This window comes from Monodelphis domestica, chromosome 8 (genome assembly GCF_027887165.1).
Source record: "Monodelphis domestica isolate mMonDom1 chromosome 8, mMonDom1.pri, whole genome shotgun sequence".
NCBI lineage: Eukaryota > Metazoa > Chordata > Mammalia > Didelphimorphia > Didelphidae > Monodelphis > Monodelphis domestica.
In genome coordinates, this window is record NC_077234.1 from 216,416,960 (window position 1) to 216,437,184 (window position 20,225).

Consider the following 20,225-nt stretch of genomic DNA (forward strand, 5'->3'; position numbering starts at 1 on the left):
ATTAACCAGACACTTAGGTTAACCAGTTACCTACTTGGTAGAGGGGTTTTAGAGAACTATAGCTATTTCCTCTGACCTAGAATATATCCCCTTCCTCAGTTTATTTGCTCAATGATAAATGAAATTTCTTTAATGGGGATAAAGATTTCTTTTGCCTCATAAGAAATGAAACTTAATATACAAGTGACCTTGAAAGAAAGAACTTAAATTAAACTAAAACCCTTATAAAGCCTCCTTGTGAATTATAGAGTCAAGGAAGGTGAATATTAGCTATCTGAAAGTGAGATCCAGGGAGAAGCTCTGGACACCACAAAGGGGTAGAGCATGGGAAGGGAGAAGATATTAAGGGAAATTCTACAAAAGGTGTTTTGATATTCTACTGTGTAATTTTTCCCATGATTGCCCCTCATTAACATCTCAAGAGTTCTTCTACTAGTTTCTCTGGACACATGTTTATGCTTACCTTGAATGTATGACATGTATTGTTTTCTTTTGTAAATCAAAACTAATGAGAACCTGCTAGGAAACTTAACAGAAAACCTGCCTCAAAAGGCAAGCTTTCAGTCTTGCCCTCTGGAACTAAATGGCTTAAAATGAATTTCTCCTCACTAAGGGGTAGAAATCAGGAGGAGAGAATGCCTAAAATGATTTTGATTTGTTTTGACTCAAAGCAGAATCAGATAAACTTTTGCTTTCATTTTTATCATCAAATATCATTTAGATGAATTCTAATTAATAAAAACATAACCATTTGTTTTGCTTCATAGGAGCTCCCTGATCATTCTATCCCTGGTTGGTGTATTGTTGCAAGTATGTGAATTAACATCTGTACCTGATTCCAGGCCAAATGTGCTATTGATAATGGCTGATGATTTGGGGATTGGTGACCTTGGTTGCTTTGGCAATGTTACACTTAGGTAAGAATTTAATAAGTTTTTATTTTATTTTGTTTTGTTTTATTATTTAAAAGCTATGTTAAAAGACTATGGATACAAATACATGTTAATTGGTACTAGTTTTTTAAAACTTCATTTTGACTCAATTAATATGCCAATACTACACAAAATTATCATGTTAGTGGATTCAGTAAAACATTATGTATACATAAATAATTTCAATGATAGCTATATGGTACAATAGATAAAGCACTGGACATGGCGTTAAGAAGACCATAAGCTCAAATCTGACCTTACTTCCTAATGGCGAGACCCTGGATAAATTACTTCATCTTTGTCAGCTTGTTTTCTCCATTGTAGAAAATCACCTATTTTTTCAGAATGTTTTGTGGATCAAAGTATATATTTGTAAAAGGTTTATTACAGTGCCTAGCACATTGGGGGGATATTTAGCCTAGAAGAGAAAAGGCTTGGAAGAGAGATAAGGGTATTTTGAGGCCTGTAATCTCAATATATTTCAAAAAAAAGAAGTACTTCCTATTAATTAGATGCCTCCAGAAATTGAATAGGTAGGCATGGAAATTAATGAGTTACCCATTATTGGTAATTGAGCATAAGCTTTATAACCATTTATTTGGATAACATAGAAGAGATTAATGTTTGGGTAAAAGTTGGAGTAACCAACTTTTGATAAGCTTTGATAAGCAATTACTCTTTAAAGAGGTGCAAACGTACTTAAACAACTCTGCAGTCATTTAAAAATTTGAAAAAAAAATCAAAATCGAACCTGTAACACTTTGACCCCAACTTTCAGCCTCTAAAGTATCCTTAATGCATTTCACTGGCACGAAGAAAACAATATTGAAAAACTTATGTTGTATGCATGTTCTATGAGTCTAAACTTGAGCAAACTTAATTGTAAAACTTCACTTAGCTTAAAAAACATTTTTTTCTTCTACCTTTTAGGACTCCTAATATTGACCGCCTCTGCAAAGAAGGTGTAAAACTCACTCAGCATATTTCTGCAGAGGCGTTGTGTACCCCCAGCAGATCAGCCTTTCTCACAGGCAGATACCCAGTCCGCACAGGTTTGGAAATCTGTAAAATCTTCTGCCATTAATTGCTTGCATAATGTTGCTTCACTGATAAGGGGTTGGGGGAGGGAGCCTGATTCTTGGAACCAGAACATAATATAATGTAGTAGTATCAAACTCACAGAGAAATGGGAGCTGATAATCTACATAAGAATTCCTGTAGGCCACATATTGACTTAGTTTGGAAATGTGATGTTTATATTTTGTTGATTTTTAAGTCATTTTGTTCACTCTTTCCCATTTAAGTTTTTTTTTTTCCTTCTCGTTTGGACCTCAATCAGAAGTAGTATCAATCAGTGTCTCATCCACCAGGCTTTTGATTCCTCTGAAGTAGTGGAAAAAGCTTTAAAGTCAGAGGATCTCAGTTCAAATCCTAATTTTGACACTTAATTTCTCTGAATGTTTTTTTTTAATCTGTAAAATAAATAAAATAAAATAGATCACTTTAAATGTATCTTCTAATGAGGGACATACAAGTGTTATAGCGAATAGAGCATTAATCCTGGAATAGGGAAAACTGGAGTTCAAATCCAGACTCTGATACTTACTAGCTATATAATTCTCCGTAAATCACTTATCCTCTTTTCCCCTCAGTTTCCTCATCTATAAAATGGAGATTATCATAATCCCTACCTCTCAAGGTTCTTGTTAATATCAAATGATATAATAATTATAAAATTATTGGCACATAGTAAGCATCTATAAATGTTAGCTATTATTAACTTCTGTGCTCACCATTAAAAACTAATAGAAACAAATGTGCTCACTTTACATATCCTAAAGTTTATGTATCTACTTCTCCTGCAATATCTGTCATAGTTAGGACATAGGATTGCAGATATAATACTGGAAGGAATCTGAGAGGTCATCTAGTCCAATATAAAATGAGGATACTGAAGTACAAATTCGTTAGGTAATTTTTTTCCCCAAGCTCATACAAGTATGAAGTGACAGAACTTCAAACCTAATTCACATGAGTTTAAATTCACTCTTTCATTTAGATCACTAAAATTTTGCTTTTTGATTTTATTTATATTTTATTTTTATGTTGCAAATGTTTCAGATTATTCCTTGTTACTGAGAAATCTCTTATACCAAATTAAAAATTTAAGTAATACTAATAATGCTGAGATATCATCTGAAAATGCATTAAATTTTTTTCACACCTGTAGTACAACCACAACTATTTTTTTAAAGCAGACATTGAGAGCATTACGAGATATAAAATACATAAATGACTACATTCAATTAAAAAATTTCTACACAAAAAATCAGTGTAACCAAATTAAAAGGCAAACAACAAACTGGAAAAATTCTTTATAAGAAGGCTGATGAAGACTTCATTTCTCAAATATTTAGATACATATATTCTAAGAATAAAAATCATTATATACAATGCAAATTCTAAATATAATGGAATGGTATGCAATAAAAAATGACAATATGATCACAAAACATACTGGAAGACATATAAAGTGATACACAGTGAAGTGAGCAGAACCCAAAGAACATTGTTCACAATAACAGATATAATGTATAATGATTAATTATGGAGGTCTTAACTAACATCAACAAGGCAAAGATCCAGGACAAATCCAAGAGGTTCATGATAAAAAAAAAATAGGTATCAACCACCATGGAAGGAACAGATGGAATCTGAATGCAGATTGAAACATATCATTTGTTACTCTATTTTCTCCCTGAATTTTTATCTAGTATAACTAAAATGTGATTTCTTTCAAATGACACAGTAATATGTATTTTAAGATAATATATATACAATATATAGATTGACAGGTAATCAATTTTGTGCTCCCATAATTTGTTTCTGATATCATCTTTTATTTCTAAATCATATATCCATTTTGACTTTGTCTTGGCATATGGAATGAGGTGTTGGCCTACACCTAATTTATGCCATACTGTTTCTAGTTTTCCCACTAGTTTTTGTCAGGTAGTGAGATCTTCTTCCAGAATCATGGATCTTTGGGTTTGTCAAACACTAGGTATCTACAGTCATTTACTATTGTGTGTTGAATTCCAAGATTATTGCATTGGTCCTCCACTCTTATTTCCTAGCCAGTGTCAAATTGTTTTGGTGGTTGTCACTTTATCATGCAGTTTATGATCTAGTAAAAATAGGCCACCTTCATTATTTCCCCCCTTTAATTTACTTGATATCATAGGTATTTTATTCTTCTACCCTCTATTATTTTTTAATTCACAAAAAATTGTTTTCTCTCTTTCACACACCCCAACTTGTTAAAAAAAAAGGAAAGGAAGAAAAACAAATTTATTCTAACAAATGTGTAGAGTCATGGAAAACATAGACCTGCAGTTGTCATATGAAAAAGTATATAGAAATCTTATTCTATACCCCACATATATCATGTTTCTAAATACCTCTTATTATTTGTGCTCTTGAATAATGTATGATAATTGAATTAATCATAGTTCTGGATATTCAAAGTTATTTGTTTTATAATGTTATTGTATAAATTATTCTGTTTCTGTTAATTTCATTCTTTAGTAATCTCTAAAGATTCTCAGAACTTTGTTTAATAATAGTGTTGTTATAATATAAATTATTCTTCTGAATATACCCATTTTATTCTGTACCATTTCATGTAAATTTTTACATGAAAGAATCCATTTCCCCATTTCTTATATCACAATAGGGCTCTGTCACAATCATGTTCCACAACTTAGTCATTCCTCAATTGTTGGGCTTCCTCTCAATTTCCAGTTTATTTTGTCACCACAAAATGAACTACTATAAATATTTTTGTAACTAAAAGACCTTTTCTTCTTTGTTTGATTTTTATTTTCCTAGATATGATTGAGTTAAAGTCCATTTCCTATTTTGAAATTTTTTTTGTACAATTCCAAATTATTTTTCCAGAATAGTTATATACATTCACAGATTCACCAATAGTGCATCAATATGCTTGGTTTTCTCATAGCTCCTTCAAAATGTATATATTTTTTTAAAATTTGTCATCTTTGTCTCTTTGATGTGTGTGAGGTAGAATCTCAAAATTGTTTTAATGTTCATCCTCTAATTAGTAATGATTTAGAGCATTTAAAATGAGTACAGATATTTTATAATTATTTTTATTATACACATGAACATTTATTTACGTATAAATAAATGCAGTATATAATACATAGTACACACCTAGACAACTTATCAGTAGGGCAATATACCCTTTAAAAATACATTTGAATCAGTTCCTTATATAGTTTGTAATTGAGTCTTTTATCAAAGAAATTCACTGCAAATACTTTCTCCTATTTTTTGCCTTCTAATTATACTCCTAATTATACTTTATAAGATTTTTTGTGCAAAAACATTTTAATTTTATATTATGTTGTATAGTATATTTTTGTCTGGTCATGAATTTTAATTAACAGATCAGATAAGAAATTTTCTGTTTTTCTATAATTTATGATATAATAATTTGAAACATTTTATGTGATATTAATATTAATAATTGATGATATTTAATTCATATTAATTGAAATGCATATTAATTACTATATTATGTTTTAAATACTATTCATGACTTCTTGTGGACCAGTATGCAAAAGAGGTACATGACAACGATATTTGTAGGAATTAGAAGATTGCCTAGCTTTGACTTTATTGGGACCCTATATTTAAAATTTACAGTCAAATAATGTTTATGAAAGACTTACCATGCAATGTTATTTGGTTGGAGGACATAAGCATTACTACACCAAGGAACTCATAGCCTAGTTTGGGAGATGAGGCCATCTGGTCAGCTGACCACTAATCCTCAACACTTCTCCCTATTGCTAGGCCTGAGCTATTGAGTCTTCAGAATTACCATAGTCTAACATACGGTATGTGAGCAGGGATTATTTGCTCGTATAAATTTGATTGAACAGAATGTGGACATAGAGAGAAGGTAACAGTATCTAGATAGCCCTAAATGTTCTCAAATATGTACTATACTTCCCTTAGGTCAGCAATATTGTTGCCTAAAAGCAATGAAATAGTCCCTAGAATTTGAATAATTGTGATTAGTGCTTTTGTAAGAGTTAAGGAGACCATCCCTTGATGAAAGATGAGTCTATTTTCAAAAAGGTTCTCTAAGCAAAAAATCATTGCCAAAATAGGGCTAGTTTTGACCTCTAACCTAGTAGTTATTGCACTTCAGAGTGTTTTCAGCCTATTCCAAGGGTAGGGTCAAGGTGACAAATGCAAGCCCAGAAAAATTATATTGACTGCCCACCTGAATATATTTTCAAGTCTTCCCCATCTCCTAATAAACAGATTACACCTAATGTATTTGCCAGGAGAATAATAGTATGAGCATAATAAATTTGTGTCATAGTTTGGAAAGATAAGGATGGTAACCATCTTAATATTCTTGTTTTGTTGGTGTTGTTTGGGCTTTTTTTTGGCAAAGATACTGTACTGGTTTGCCATTTAGTTCTCCAGCTCATTGTACATATGAGGAACTGAGGCAAAAAGGTTGCCTAAAGTAAAAAACTAGGAAGTATCTGAGGCCAGATTTGAACCCATGAAGATGAGCCCTTCCTGATGTCAACTCCAGTGTTCTCTCTACTATGCCACCTGGCTGCCCTTAAAGTTCTATTAGATCTATTTTTTATTGACACAAACCTTATACTCAGGCTATTATATCATTTCTCAATCAAATAGTTATTTGGGTGACATTTTGCTTTGCCTTATCTTATTGATTTCAAATAACATTTTGGACAGTTGGAATGCTACACTTATAACTACCTGGTCCTTAGGAAGTAGATTCTAGTTTATTTTACTATGATATGAATGTGATGATATGAGTAAAAGAATGCATTTGAAAATTTTAAGCATAGCATGTCTGTTTGTCCATTTTGAATAAACATGGTAGAGTCAAGAGTTCTGAATGTTTGTAACTTATTTGCTCTTTTGGTTAAAATGAAAAAAAGATTGCTATGTATACTGATAAGAGCAAAAATATATCACATACAATGTGAGAGGGATTATGCTGAGCACTTTATAAATATTTATATATTTCTTATAACTTTGAGAAGTAGCAACTCTAATCCCATTGTAAAATTAAGAAAACTGAGGTAAGTAGAATTAACCTTTTGCCTCGTGTTCCAAACATGGCACTACTTATTTGCCCTAAAAGGGCAATTTATTATAGATTATCAAGGTGTGATATATAAACAGATTTAAAGATCAAATAGAAAATGGTCTTTTTATACATGAATAACCTAAGAGCCTCAAAGTCTAAGAGATTTATTCAAGACCACACAGTCAGTAATAACACAACCAATAATTTTTAATTTTTTTTCAAGGTTTCATGTTGGTACATTTTTCAATAAATATTTTCTGACATTTTTGATCCATGTTCTCTCCCTTCCTTTTAGGCAGTTTATTTTTGTGATATTAAAATAAAAGTTCACTTTAAGTCTATACTTTGTACTGTTTTTTACATAAAACAATTGCACTTTATCGAAGGCATTTTCTGAAGCTTGTGAGATCATGTGGATTTGGATGTTTTGGTTTTTATATGATTGATGATGATTAATTTCCCAATACTGGGCTCCATATTCTTTAGTAGTTTCTTTAGAGCTAGATTTATATCCTTTTCTGAAACTGGATTAGGTAAGATCCTTATCTGGCTTACTAATTGTCTAGATATTTTATATTTTGAAGATACTCTTCTATTTCATTTTTGTCTCAGTTTTTGAAGCATATAACTATGCATGATATTTTCTGCCTTTACTCTTTTATTTCTTCCGAATTTACTATGATTTCATCTTGATCATTTGCTATTTTGTTCATTGAATTTTTGCTCTGTTCTTTTAAAAATTTTTATTATTTAGAATATTTTTCCATGATTATATGAGTCATGGTCTCCCCCCCCACTCCCTTACTTCTCCTCTCCTGGAACGGACAAGAAATTCTACTGGGTTACACATATATCATTGTTCAAAACCTATTTCCATCTTATTCATATTTGCAGTACAGTGATCTTTTAACTTCAAAACCCTAATTTTATTCCTATCAAACTATATGACTGAATATATGATCTTCTGCATTTCTGTTTCCACAGTTCTTTCTCTGGATATATTCTTTCTCATAAATTCCTCTGGATTATCCTGGGTCATTGCATTGCTGCTAGTAGAAAAGTGTATTACATTCAATTGTACCATAATGTATCAGTCTGTGTACAATGCTCTTCTGGTTGTGTTTTCACTCTGCATCAATTCCAGGAAGTCTTCCAGTTGACATGGAATTCCTCCAGTTCATTATCACTTTCAGCACAATAATATTCCACAATTTATTCAGCCATTCCCCAATTAATGGTCACCCTCTCATTATCCAATTTTTTGCCACCACAAAGAGCATGGCTATAAATATCTTTGTACAAATATTTTTCCTTATTATCTCTTTGGGGTACAAACCCAGAAGTGGTATGGCTAGGTCAAAGGGTAGTCATTATTTTAAAGACTTTTGTGCAGTTGCAAATTGCCTTCCAGAATGGTTGGATCAATTTCACAACTCCACCAGTAGTGTATTAGTGTCCCAATTTTGCCACATGCCCTCCAACATTTGTTACTTTCCTTTGTCACCATATTGGCCAGTCTTCTAGGTGTGAGATGGTACCTCAGACTTGTCTTAATTTGCATTTTTATAATCAGGAGGGATTTAGAACACTTCTTCATGTGCTTATTGATAGTTTTGATTTTATCATGTGAAAACTGCCTATTCATGTCCCTTGACCATTTGTCAATTGGGAAATGGCCTGCTTTTTTTGTAAATTTGACTTAGTTCCTTATATATTTGGGAAATTAAACCTTTGTCAGAGAGTTTTGTTATAAAAATGTTCTCCCTGTTTGTTGTTTTCCTTCTAATTTTGGTTGTATTGGTTTTGTTTATATAAAACCTTTTTATTTTGATGTAATCAAAGCCATTCATTTTATATTTTGCAGTGTTCTCTATGTCTTGCTTGGTCTTAAATTCCTTTCCCACATATTTGACAGGTACACTATTCTATGTTCACCTAATTTATTTATGATTTCACTCTTTATATTTAAGTCATTTACCCATTTTGAATTTATTTGGGTATAGGGTGTAAGATAAGGATCTAGACCTGATTTTCCCCATACTGTTTTCCAATTTGCTCTGCCGTTTTTGTCAAATACTGAGCTCTTGTCCCAAAAGCTGGGATCTTTGGGTTTATTGAATACTAGCTAACTGAGGTCATTTAACTCTAGTCTATTCCATTGATCTACCCTTCTGTCTCTTAACCAGTACCATATTGTTTTGATGACTACTGCTTTATAGTACAGTTTAAGATTTGGTAATGCTAGGCCCCCATTCTTCACGTTTTTTTTTTATTTCCCTTGATATTCTTGATCTCTCTTGTTCTTCCAGGTGAACTTTGCTAAAATTTCTACTAATTTTATTTTTAAAAAAAAAGGGTTTTTTTGGTAGTTTGATAGACATGGCACTGAATAAGTAGATTAAGTTGGGTAGGGTTCTTGTTTTTATTATGTTAGTTCTTCCAAACCTTAAGCAATTAATGTTTATCCAGTTATTTAGATCTAGTTTTAATTGTGTGAAAAGAGTTTTGTAGTTTTGTTCATATAATTACTGTGTTTGTCTTGGTAGATAAAATCCTAAATATTTTATATTGTGTAGAATGATTTTAAGTGAAATTTCTCTTTCTAATTCCTGCTGCTGAATTTTGCTAGAGACATATAGAAAGACTGATGATTTTTCTGGGCTTATCTTATACTTTGCAACTTCCCTAAAGTTGCTAATTATTTCAACTAGCTTTTTACTTGATTCTCTAGGATTCTTTAAATATAGCATCCTATCATATGCAAAAAGTGATAGTTCCTCCCAAATATGCTTCAAACTATAAGATTCAAAAAGGATTTGGTGCTAAGTTGGACAATTTTATAGTCAAATACACACACACACACACACACACACACACACACTGCCAACAAAAAGAACAAAACAAAACAAAACAAAATGCTCTGCATTTTAGGTAATACTGGGAATAGGGAAGACAGGACACTAGCCAAAGTTTTCTTCTCTAATTGCTACTACTAGCTTTTCTAGTACAATATGAAATAATAGAGGTAATGATGGACATCCATGCTTCACTCCTGATCTTATTAGAAAGGCTTCTAACTTGTCCCCACTGCAGATAATACTGGCTGATGGTTTAAAATATGTAGTTTATAATTTTGAGGAAGTGCACTTCTATTTCTATGCTTCCAAGTGTTTTCAAAAGGAATGTGTGTTGTATTTTGTCAAAAGCTTTCTCTGCATTTATTGAGATAATCATGTGATTTCTGTTGTTTTGATTATCGATATGATCAATTATGTGGATGGTTTACCTAATATTAAACCACCCTTATATTCTTGCTGTAAATTCCACCTACTCATAGTAGATAATCCTTTTGATAATTTGTTGAAATCTTTTTGATAGTATTTTATTTAAGATGTTTACATCTATATTCATTAAAGAGATTGGTCTGTAGTTTTCTTTCTCTGTTTTTGGTCTGCCTGGTTTTGGAATCAATATCATATTTGTGTTATAAAAAGAATTTGGTAAGACTCCTTCTTTGCTTATTTTGTCAAATAGTTTGTATAATATTGGGATTAGTTATTCTTTAAACGTTTGATAGAATTCACTTGTGAATCTATCTGGCCCAGGGGATTTTTTCTTAGGAAGTTCCTTGATGGTTTGTTCAATTTATTTTTCTGAGATGGGATTATTCAAGTGCTCTATTTCCTCTTTTGTTCATCTAGGCAATTTATATTTTTAGAAATATTCATCCATTTCACCTAGATTGTCATATTTATTGCCATATAATTGGACAAAATGGTTCTTAATAGCTACTTTGATTTCCTCTTCATTAGGGGTGAGATCACTCTTTTCATCTTTGATACTGTTAATTTTATTCTCTTCTGTCTTTTTTTTCATTATATTAACCAGTACTTTAGCTATGTTATTTGTTTTTTCAAAGTGCCAATTCCTAGTCTTATTTATTAGGTTAATAATTCTTTTATTTTCAATTTGATTAATTTCTCTTTTAATTATTAGGATTTCCAATTGAGTTTTCCTCTGGGGATTTTTAATTTGTTATTTTTCCAATTTTTTAAGTTGCAAGCTCAATTCATTGATCTCTTCCGTGTAGATTTTATTGCAATAGGCACTCAGAGATAGAAATTTTCTCCTGAGTACTGCTTTGGCTGTATTCCATAGGTTTTGATATGATGTCTCCTCATTGTCATCCTCTTTAATGAAGTCTATAATTGTTTCTATGATTTCTTTTTTTGACCCAGCACTTTTGAAGAATTAGATTATTTAGTTTCCAGTGAATTTTAAATGTGCCTTTCCATAGATCCCTGTTAAGTATAATTTTTATTGAATTATGATCTCAAAAAATTACATTTATTGTTTCTGCTTTTCTGTATTCTTTTGCAATATTTCTAGTACATGGTAGCCCTAGAACATGGTAGATCTTTGTGTATGTACCATGAACTGCTGAGAAGAAGGCATATTCCTTTTTATTCCTATTCATTTTTCTCCAGATATCTACTACCTCTAATTTTTCTAGCATTTCATTGCTTCCCTTACTTCTTTCTTATTTATTTTTATTTCAATTTGTCTAGTTCTGAAAGGGGAAGATATTACTTTATTATTTAAAGTACCCTTTAATAGAATTTAATTTCCATTCTTATCTCTTTTAATCAGATCAATTTCTACTTTAGCTTTGTCTGGTATTGTGACTACTAGTCCTGTCTTTTTTAGTTTAGATGATGCATAATAAATTTTGCTCCAGCATTTTACCTTGAATCTGTGTGTGTCACTCTGCCTCAAATGTGTTTCTTGTAAACAACATATAGTAGAATTCTGTTTTTTTTAAAACATTATTTTATTTGGTCATTTTCATACATTATTCATTGGAAACAGATCATTTTCTTTTCCTCCCCCCCTCCCCTAGCTGATGCGTGATTCGTCTGGGTATCACATGTGTCCTTGCTCTGAACCCATTTCCTTATTGGTATTTTCATTAGGGTGCTCATTTCGTGTCTCTCCTTGATCATGTCCCCTCAACTTTGTAGTCAAGCAGTTGCTTTTAATCAGTGTTTTTACTCCCTCAGTTTGTCCTCTGCTTGAGGTTAGTTTGTTTTTGTTTTTTTTTCCTCATAGATCCCTGCAGATTGTTCAGGGACATTGTAAATCCATTACTGGAGAAGTCCATTACTTTCTCTTGTACCACAGTGTGTCAGTCTCTGTGTACAATGTTCTCCTGGTTCTGCTCCTCTCACTCTGCATCACTTCCTGGAGGTTGTTCCAGTTCACATGGAATTCCTCCACTTTATTATTCCTTTGAGCACAATAGTATTCCATCACCAACATATACCACAATTTGTTCAGCCATTCTTCAATTGAAGGGCATCCCCTTATTTTCCAATTTTTGGCCACCACAAAGACTGCAGCTATGAATATTCTTGTACAAGTCTTTTTCCTTATTATCTCTTTGGGGTACAAACCCAGCAGTGCTATGGCTGGATCAAAGGGCAGACAGTGCTTTATTGCCCTTTGGGCATACTTCCAAATTGCCCTCCAGAATGGTTGGATCAATTCACAACTCCACCAGCAATGCATCAATGTCCCAATTTTGCCACATCCCCTCCAACATTCATTACTTTCCTTTGGTGTCATGTTAGCCAATCTGCTAGGTGTGAGGTGATACCTCAGAGTTGTTTTGATTTGCATCTCTCTGATTATAAATGAATTCTGTTTTTTAATAGACTCTGCTATGTGATTTCATCCCATTAATATTCAGCTATAATGGAAGGATCTGAGAGGTAAAGATTGAGAGGGGAAACAGAAGGAGAGAGGGAAATGGGGAGAGAGGGAGAGAGGGAGAGAGAAGATTCTTCTTTTCCTCTCTTTTTCTGGAAGAGAGGTAGCCAAGTCTTGCCCCCCTTGTCAGAGGGAATATGTCTCCTCAGAGAATAGTTCTGGGAGATGGAGGACACCCACTGTCACTTCCCTTCAGAAACCTGTGGTCACCCCACTATCAAGGAGAGATGTTGTTCCTTGGGTTAGGCAGTTGGGATCCCTGGGATCCTGAGCTAACTTTCCCCTTTTGGGGAGAGATGTGATTCTCCCCAAATCTTCTGTACCCTTTCTTAGAGGCAGAAACCAACCAGACCTAATTCTAAAGTAGAAAACAATTTATTTGGGTTCATACATGAGGTAGAGGTGTCAGGCAAGGAAAGTGGGGAGTAGGAAAACCTACCACTGATCCCTGCCTGGCAGGCTGTCCCCCCAAGTTCTCAGGGTTCAAGAACCCTCCTCCAACCAGCTGCTGATTGTTCCATATTCATTAGCTAACTAGCTTTTAATTTGGGAGTCTAGGAACAAGTTAGGGAGAGATATGGATGGCTCTGGCCAGTGTGAGTCCAAATCCAAACCCCTTTGAGAATTCCAGTAGCTGTTCTTGAAGAGTTTTAGTGGAGGTGTTTTGGGGTCCCAGAAGGAATAACAGGTCCCATACAGATGGGCTCTTTCTCAGCTTCTAGGAAAACGTCCTTTCCTCTTTCACCTCCCAAGCTGAAAGATTGTTGACAGTTGGAGCTTCTCTCTCTCTCTCTGCCCTTCCTCTGCTGCTCTTCAGCTGATCTCTCCTCTCTTTCTTACATTACACAGCATTATGATTACTAACTGTGTATTACCCTCCATCATATTATCCCCTTTAAATTCTGCCACAATCCCCTTTCTCTGTTCTTCACCAGTATTTTGTTTTTTTGTCAGCCCCCCTCCCCCCCTGACTTTCCACTCCCTCCAATTACCTCCCTTATCCCTCATCTTATTCCCCTTCTCTTTCTCTGTGGGGTAATTTAGAATTCTATACCTCACTGAGTAGGATAAATTAGAATTCTATACCCCACTGATTATACTTGTTTTACCCTCTCTGAGCCTTTCAAGATGAGAGTAAAGTTTAAATATTGCCTGTCATCACCCTTATCCTCTCCTTTCTATAACGGTTTTTAATGCTTAATTATGTAATGTAATTTAAGCCATTCTATCAATACAACCCTCTCTTTTAGCCCTTGAGTGATTTTTTACATGTCATTCGGTTGCATACACATCATATCATATGCATACCAATCCATATCATCATATTTAGATCTATATCATATCATAATCAGCTTACTTCTCTACTCTCTTTCTGAATAAAATCCTTCTATCTTCTCTACTACTAAGGGTAATTCTTGAGTTATAGGAATCCTTTTCCATGTAGACTTAAAAACATTTTGACCTTAATTTTCTCTTTCTTATTTAGCTTTTGGGGCTTCTCTTGTGTCTCGTGTTTGGACTTCAAATTTTTTGTTCAGATCTGACTTATTCCTCAGAAATGCCTTGAAATATTCTATCTTATTGAATGCCCATTTTCCCCTGAATGAATATATTCAGTGTTGCTGGATAGGTGAACCTGTGTTGTAAAGCCAGATCTTTTGCCTTCCCGATTATCATATGCCATGCCTTTTGATCCTTTAATGTAGAAGCTGCTAGGTCTCATGTGATCCTAATTGTAGCTCCATGGTATTTGAATGGTTTATTTCTGGCTGCTTGAAATATTTTCTCCTTGACTTAGTGGTTCTTGAATTTAGCTCTTATATTCCTGGAAGTTGTCATTTGAGGACTTTTTTTCTTGAGGTGATCTGTGAATTCTTTCGATTTCAATTTTATTTTCTTCTTCAAGGATCTCTGGGCAGTTATCTTTGATATTTTCTATATGTGATGTCCAAGTTTTTTTCTTGAGCATGGCTTTCAGGTAGTCCAATAATTCTCAAATTGTCTCTCCTAGATCTATTTTATTGGTCTGTTGTGTGTTCAATAAGATATTTCATATTGTCCTCCATTTTTCCCTTCCTTTAATTCTGCTTTAATGTTTCTTGATTTCTTGTGAAATCATTAGTTTCTAGACGTCCAGTTCTGATTTTTAAGGCCTGATTTTCCTCTACTATTATTGGTTCTTCTTTTTCAATTGACCCATTTCTTCTTGTATTACTTTCATTTCTTCTTGCATCATTTTCCTTTTCCTTGCATCATTTTCATTTCTCTTTTCCCACTTTTCCTCTCCCTCTCTTAATTGGCTTTTGAAGTCCTTTTTGAGTTCTTCCAGAATCTGTGTACAATTTATATTTTTCTTTTGGACTTTGAGTGTGTATCCTTTACTTTCACTATTTCCTTTTGTGTCTGTACCTTGCTCTTTTTCTCCATAAGAAATCTTTGGAATTAGGGGCTTTTCTTTGTAGTTTGCTTATTTTTCCTCTCTAATTCTAGGTAGGCTTGTGGGGGGGAGGGATGATGTGATGGTCTGAGGACTAAGAACTCTGAGAGCCCTCTCCCCGTGCTGATTCAATTGACCCTTGAGATGCTGATAGCTTAAAGACTTACCTCAGGCTTAGGTATAAGCTTTTGATCTCACTCTGATCTAGATCAAGTCAAGGGCTGGGCAAATTCTAGCTTCATACTTAGTCTTAAATTTTGGTTTCACTATATACCTGATCCAATCAGGCATATATTGTCCTGTCTTGGAGCTATGACCTAAGCTTTAGGCAAAAAAGATCAATACTTAGTACTTAGTACTATCATTCACCCCAAAGTGTCAATTAAGTCCTTGTCCCAGTCCCAGACTAGAATTCCCTAGGATGGGGCTCCAGACTTTTCCACAGTTTTGAAATTTCAATGGTTATGGGTTGGCTTGTACCTTTTGTTCAACCAGGGTCTCAAGATCTGGATATTGGTTTGGGTGTAGGTTCCTGGACCTCACACAGCAGGTGTGAGGTGTGTGGGGTGTATGGCTCCCTCTTGGCTTGCTCTTTCCTCCTTGCTACAGTTTCTTGCTGGGTCTGCTCTCCTCTTACTCCAGTACCTCAGATGTTAATTGCCTGCCTTTTGGGTTTTTCTTTTCTTGAAAGTTGTTTTATTCTTTCTCCTTGTTGGTTCTTTCATTCCTGTATTCATTTTGTACAGATATTTTAATCTTGGTTGGCAGAGAGCTGTTACTCTAGTTAATCTGCCATCTTGGCTCTACCCTAGGTGCACTGTTCTTTTCATAAGATTAACTAAATTCATCAATTTTATTAGTTTTTTCAAAGTTTCCTTATTTCTACATTTTTTGTTCTAAATATATCCATTTTCTCTCATTTGGATATCTACTCTTTGGTGCTTATTTTATACTTTTTGGCTTTCTAATTCTTATAACCATACATTCAGTTTATAGATCCTCCTTTCCCCTCTATTTTGTTTAGTGTATATTTTTAGAATATTCTTTTTTCTCTTGAATACTGATTTAGCTATATCTCACAAATTTGGCATGTTCTTTCTTCATGATTTGTTCTTTGACACAGTTATTATTTAGTATTTTAATGTTGCCTCGATGTGAGTATCTTTTGCTTGTGGTCCCCAAATTCAAATTTCTTCTGTACCATGAGCTATAAAGGATAAAGTAATTATTCCTCCATTTTTACATTTGTTTATAATATCTTTGCACCTTAATACAAGGTCAATTGTCCTAGAAGTTCTGTTTCATACTGAGAAATATTCCTATTATTCTCTGTTCCATTTAGATGCTATAAAGCCTCTAATTCTAGTTTATCTTGGAATGCATTCTGTTCTGCATTTTCCTTTTTTTTTTCTCCTAGACTTATCCAAAACTGAAAGAGGAATATCAAAGTCTCCTGTGTAACAGTGAAAATTTAGGGGAGACTGAGGCAGGTAAAAATTAGTTTCTCTCTGCAAGGAGTATTATATTTTATGAGGTTTATTAAAGTTAAGGATTAAAGAAAATACAGGATAAGGAAAAACACATGCCTAGGCCAGAGGCCTAGACAAGATAACCTCACATCATGGAAGAGACGCCTCTGCTCCAAAATGGAAGTTCAAAAAGCCCTCCAAAAGCCTTTGCAATCAGCTTAAATCCCTTCTCGATGTCACCCACCTCAGAATTCCATGAGATTACAAAACATTCTGGGGAAGTGGAGCAAAGGCTTGTGGGGATTGAAGTTCCGAGTTCGAGTCTATTTTTTACATTTCTCCATTTGAGCATTTGAAAAAATTAATTTTTTTCCAAAGGATCATGAAAACATAATTAATTTAAAGATTACAATAATTTGAGGATAAGAGAAAAAAAGAATAAAACCAATAATTGCTAAAATGCATTGACAAAAAAGCCAGTTAGGGGGCAGTCCCCTTTGGCATAAAAGTATACATACAAATAAATGTTCAATCAACCACACCCAAAGTTCAATTTTGTGCAACTTGTGGTCTGGAGGCTTCTTCATGGTGGCTTCTCCAACAGTTCAGTTCTGGATTCAGAGAGCTGGCATCTTTTTTACCTAAAATTCTTCTCAAAAGGAATTTAAACTTTGCAATTTAAATAATGATATTTTTTACATTCCCCCCGTTAAGAGGGTGATTGACAAATACAGAATCACTTAGGGATGAATGGCTGAGGTATGAGGTATATGAATAAATTGACAAGAGAAATGAAAAAGAATATCAGAAAATAACAAAAAACAGAAAGGTTTCTGGATGAAAATATAGACTATCAAAGGCTATGTGTAAAATTCCAAGTCAAAAGAAAAATAAACCTATAACAGGTCCTTCTATCAGGGCCCAATCAAAATGATCTAAGCAATGATGCATTTACCCAGTCAGTAGCCAGGACTACAGAAAGGTACCACACTATGAAAGGCAGAAAAGGGACCAGATTATAGGAGCCAAGGTTTGGGGATACTCGTCTGTGAGTATCTTCAGAGTGAGTGTGGACACAAGGAAAGCCTATGTCTAACAGTGTTAAACACAGTAACATCGAGTCTTCACACTAGGTTCAAGACCTTTGTATTGGCCTAGAAGTGCATCAGTCCATCCTGGATTGGCTTTTCTTTGGTCCTGTGCAATAGCTCTTGTGTGTATATCTTGTCCTGGAATCAGACAGAATTATTAAGCAAAGTCCCACAATTTATTTAAATAATTAGTGGCATTGTTTTTATAGTCACAAGCTTTTTAGGGTATGCATTAGCAAATGTATCTTAAACTTGTAGTACTGAAAAATCAAAAGGTTAAAGAAAATCTTAATACTGGTGACATATGCTTCAAATATAAAAAAAGGAGAGAAAAAATAAAAAAAAACAAATAGTATATTGCACATGCAAGAAAAATGTAATAATAAAAGAGCTTTAAGAAATTAAAAAATATAGCTTATAATCATTGACACTGTGTCAGCTAAGAAAATATAAAATGCAAGGCTTTCTCAACAAAAATGTGATCAATTTCCTCTTAATATCTGGCCATGCTCCACTGTAAGTATGAGGCAAATGAATTGAGAGAGGTAACATTTTTTTCATTTTTTAAAAAATACAGTAGTACAAATATGTAGGTATCAAAATCCCCCAAATTCTCAATGGCCCAATTAATTACAATAGCAAACAAGCACACTTTCACATTTCACATAAGTTGTATGACATTTAAAAGCCTATGAATTGATGGATATTTGAAACAATTTTTACAAACGTAGCAATCTTTCAACCTTGGTATTTAAACATATTTTTAAACAAAGTAAAACTCATCTTGGGTTAAGAACATAATCAAGAAATCTATATATCATTCTGGTAGAAGTAAAATAGTGAGCTGAAGAGTATAAATAAAGGGGTGCTCCTTTTTCTTGGAGGCTTTTAGGGATACAAATGCCCTGAGATTAACTGCTCCAACTTCCATTCACATATTTAGAAATGCGGGAAGGTTGGGGGTTATAAATAAATTTCACTTCAGCTACTATAATGGGCCTTACCTTGTGGTAGGGGCAGGCAAAAATGACCAGAGATTGTTTAAAAAATTACAAAAATCATATTTAAAAGACCCTTAAAATAATTGAGATATTTAGCATATTAAATTTTCCAAGGTTGTTATAGCAATTGTAACCAGTTCTGAAGTCCATCTATCCTCGGCAAAATAGAAAAAAGCTGTTTTTTCGTATATGGGCTTATTCAATAATATTTGTTCAGCACAGTTATAGGGGAAAGACAACAGAATTTTAAAAGTAATCAATTTAAATATGTATATATATATATAATATATATATAATATATAAATAAAATAAATTTAAAAGTAATCAAAACTCAGTACATTAAAATGAACAGTATAACAGAATAATATCGAATCCAGTAATATATGAACTCAAAATCACAAAGTTATATCTTAAAAAAATCAGGAAAAATGCAATAGAGTACAGAGATTTGTATAAACCATTGGAGTCTGAAATGCCTTACAATATAGCCTTTAGTCTCTTCAAAGTTCCTTGGGGTTTGTTTGTTTGTTTGTTTGTTTTTAATTATCCATTTAAATGTCTATTATCAGAAGGCAGAGTGGTAAGGGCTAGGCAATGGGGTCTGAGCGATCTACTCAGGGCCTCACAGCCATGAAGTGTCTCAGGCCAGATTTTAACCCAGGACCGCATGTCTGTGGGCCTGGCTCTCAGTTCCCTGAGCCTCCCATTTGCCTCCCCAAGGTTAGCTGAATCTTCTCCCTGACATGCAGGTGAAGTCAATGAAATTACCAGAACAGTCAAAAGGTATCTTTTTAAATAGCCCATTGCTTTTTAAGTTCCTGCTTGAAAAATCTGTTTCTTCTTCTCTCCCATTCTCTCTCCCCTGCTATGATCCCTCCTCCTGCTCCAGTCCACGTGGAGCCCAGGCCGCCCACGTGGAGCCAATACCCCCTCATTTTGTTACCAGCCAAGGATCTGGGTTTGTTGGGCATGCAGGTCACCAGGTGATTGCAATCTTGGTTGAATCAGGTGGGCCAGGTGAGCAAGAGAAAGGCCACTGGGGTGGGCAGGACCGGGGCCAGAGCAGAGCGCAGACAAGCAGGGCTGAGTGGAGTGGGCAGCCTGGGTGGGCAGTCCAAAGCGGATGGCGGTGGCAGGCAGGGAGGCAGGCAGGGCCAAGAGATCGGCACCAAGTGAGAGGCCAGCAGGAGCCAGAGCCGGGACCAGGTGAGGACGGAGAGAGGTCAGGATCGGGGGCTGCATGCCCGCAGGCAGAAGTGGCTGAGCTGGGTGGGGGAGCTATCTTAACGGCTGGAACGAGCAGCAGCTTTGTGAGGGTAAAAAAAAAAACACCTTGACCAGAGAAACGTGGCTTAAA

The 20,225-nt window shown here is 34.2% G+C and overlaps 1 protein-coding gene across 4 annotated transcripts in view; it reads left to right on the plus strand.

Moving 5' to 3' along the window:
* LOC100009995 (arylsulfatase F) overlaps positions 1–20,225 on the plus strand; it is an 80,586-nt gene that overhangs the window by 25,556 nt on the left and 34,805 nt on the right. For all 4 annotated transcript variants that reach the window (XM_016424805.2, XM_007500980.3, XM_016424806.2 and 1 more), the window contains 2 exons: positions 768–917; positions 1,863–1,984. In XM_016424805.2, coding sequence (XP_016280291.2) covers positions 768–917; positions 1,863–1,984 — 272 coding nt within the window. The remainder of the gene's footprint in view (positions 1–767; positions 918–1,862; positions 1,985–20,225) is intronic.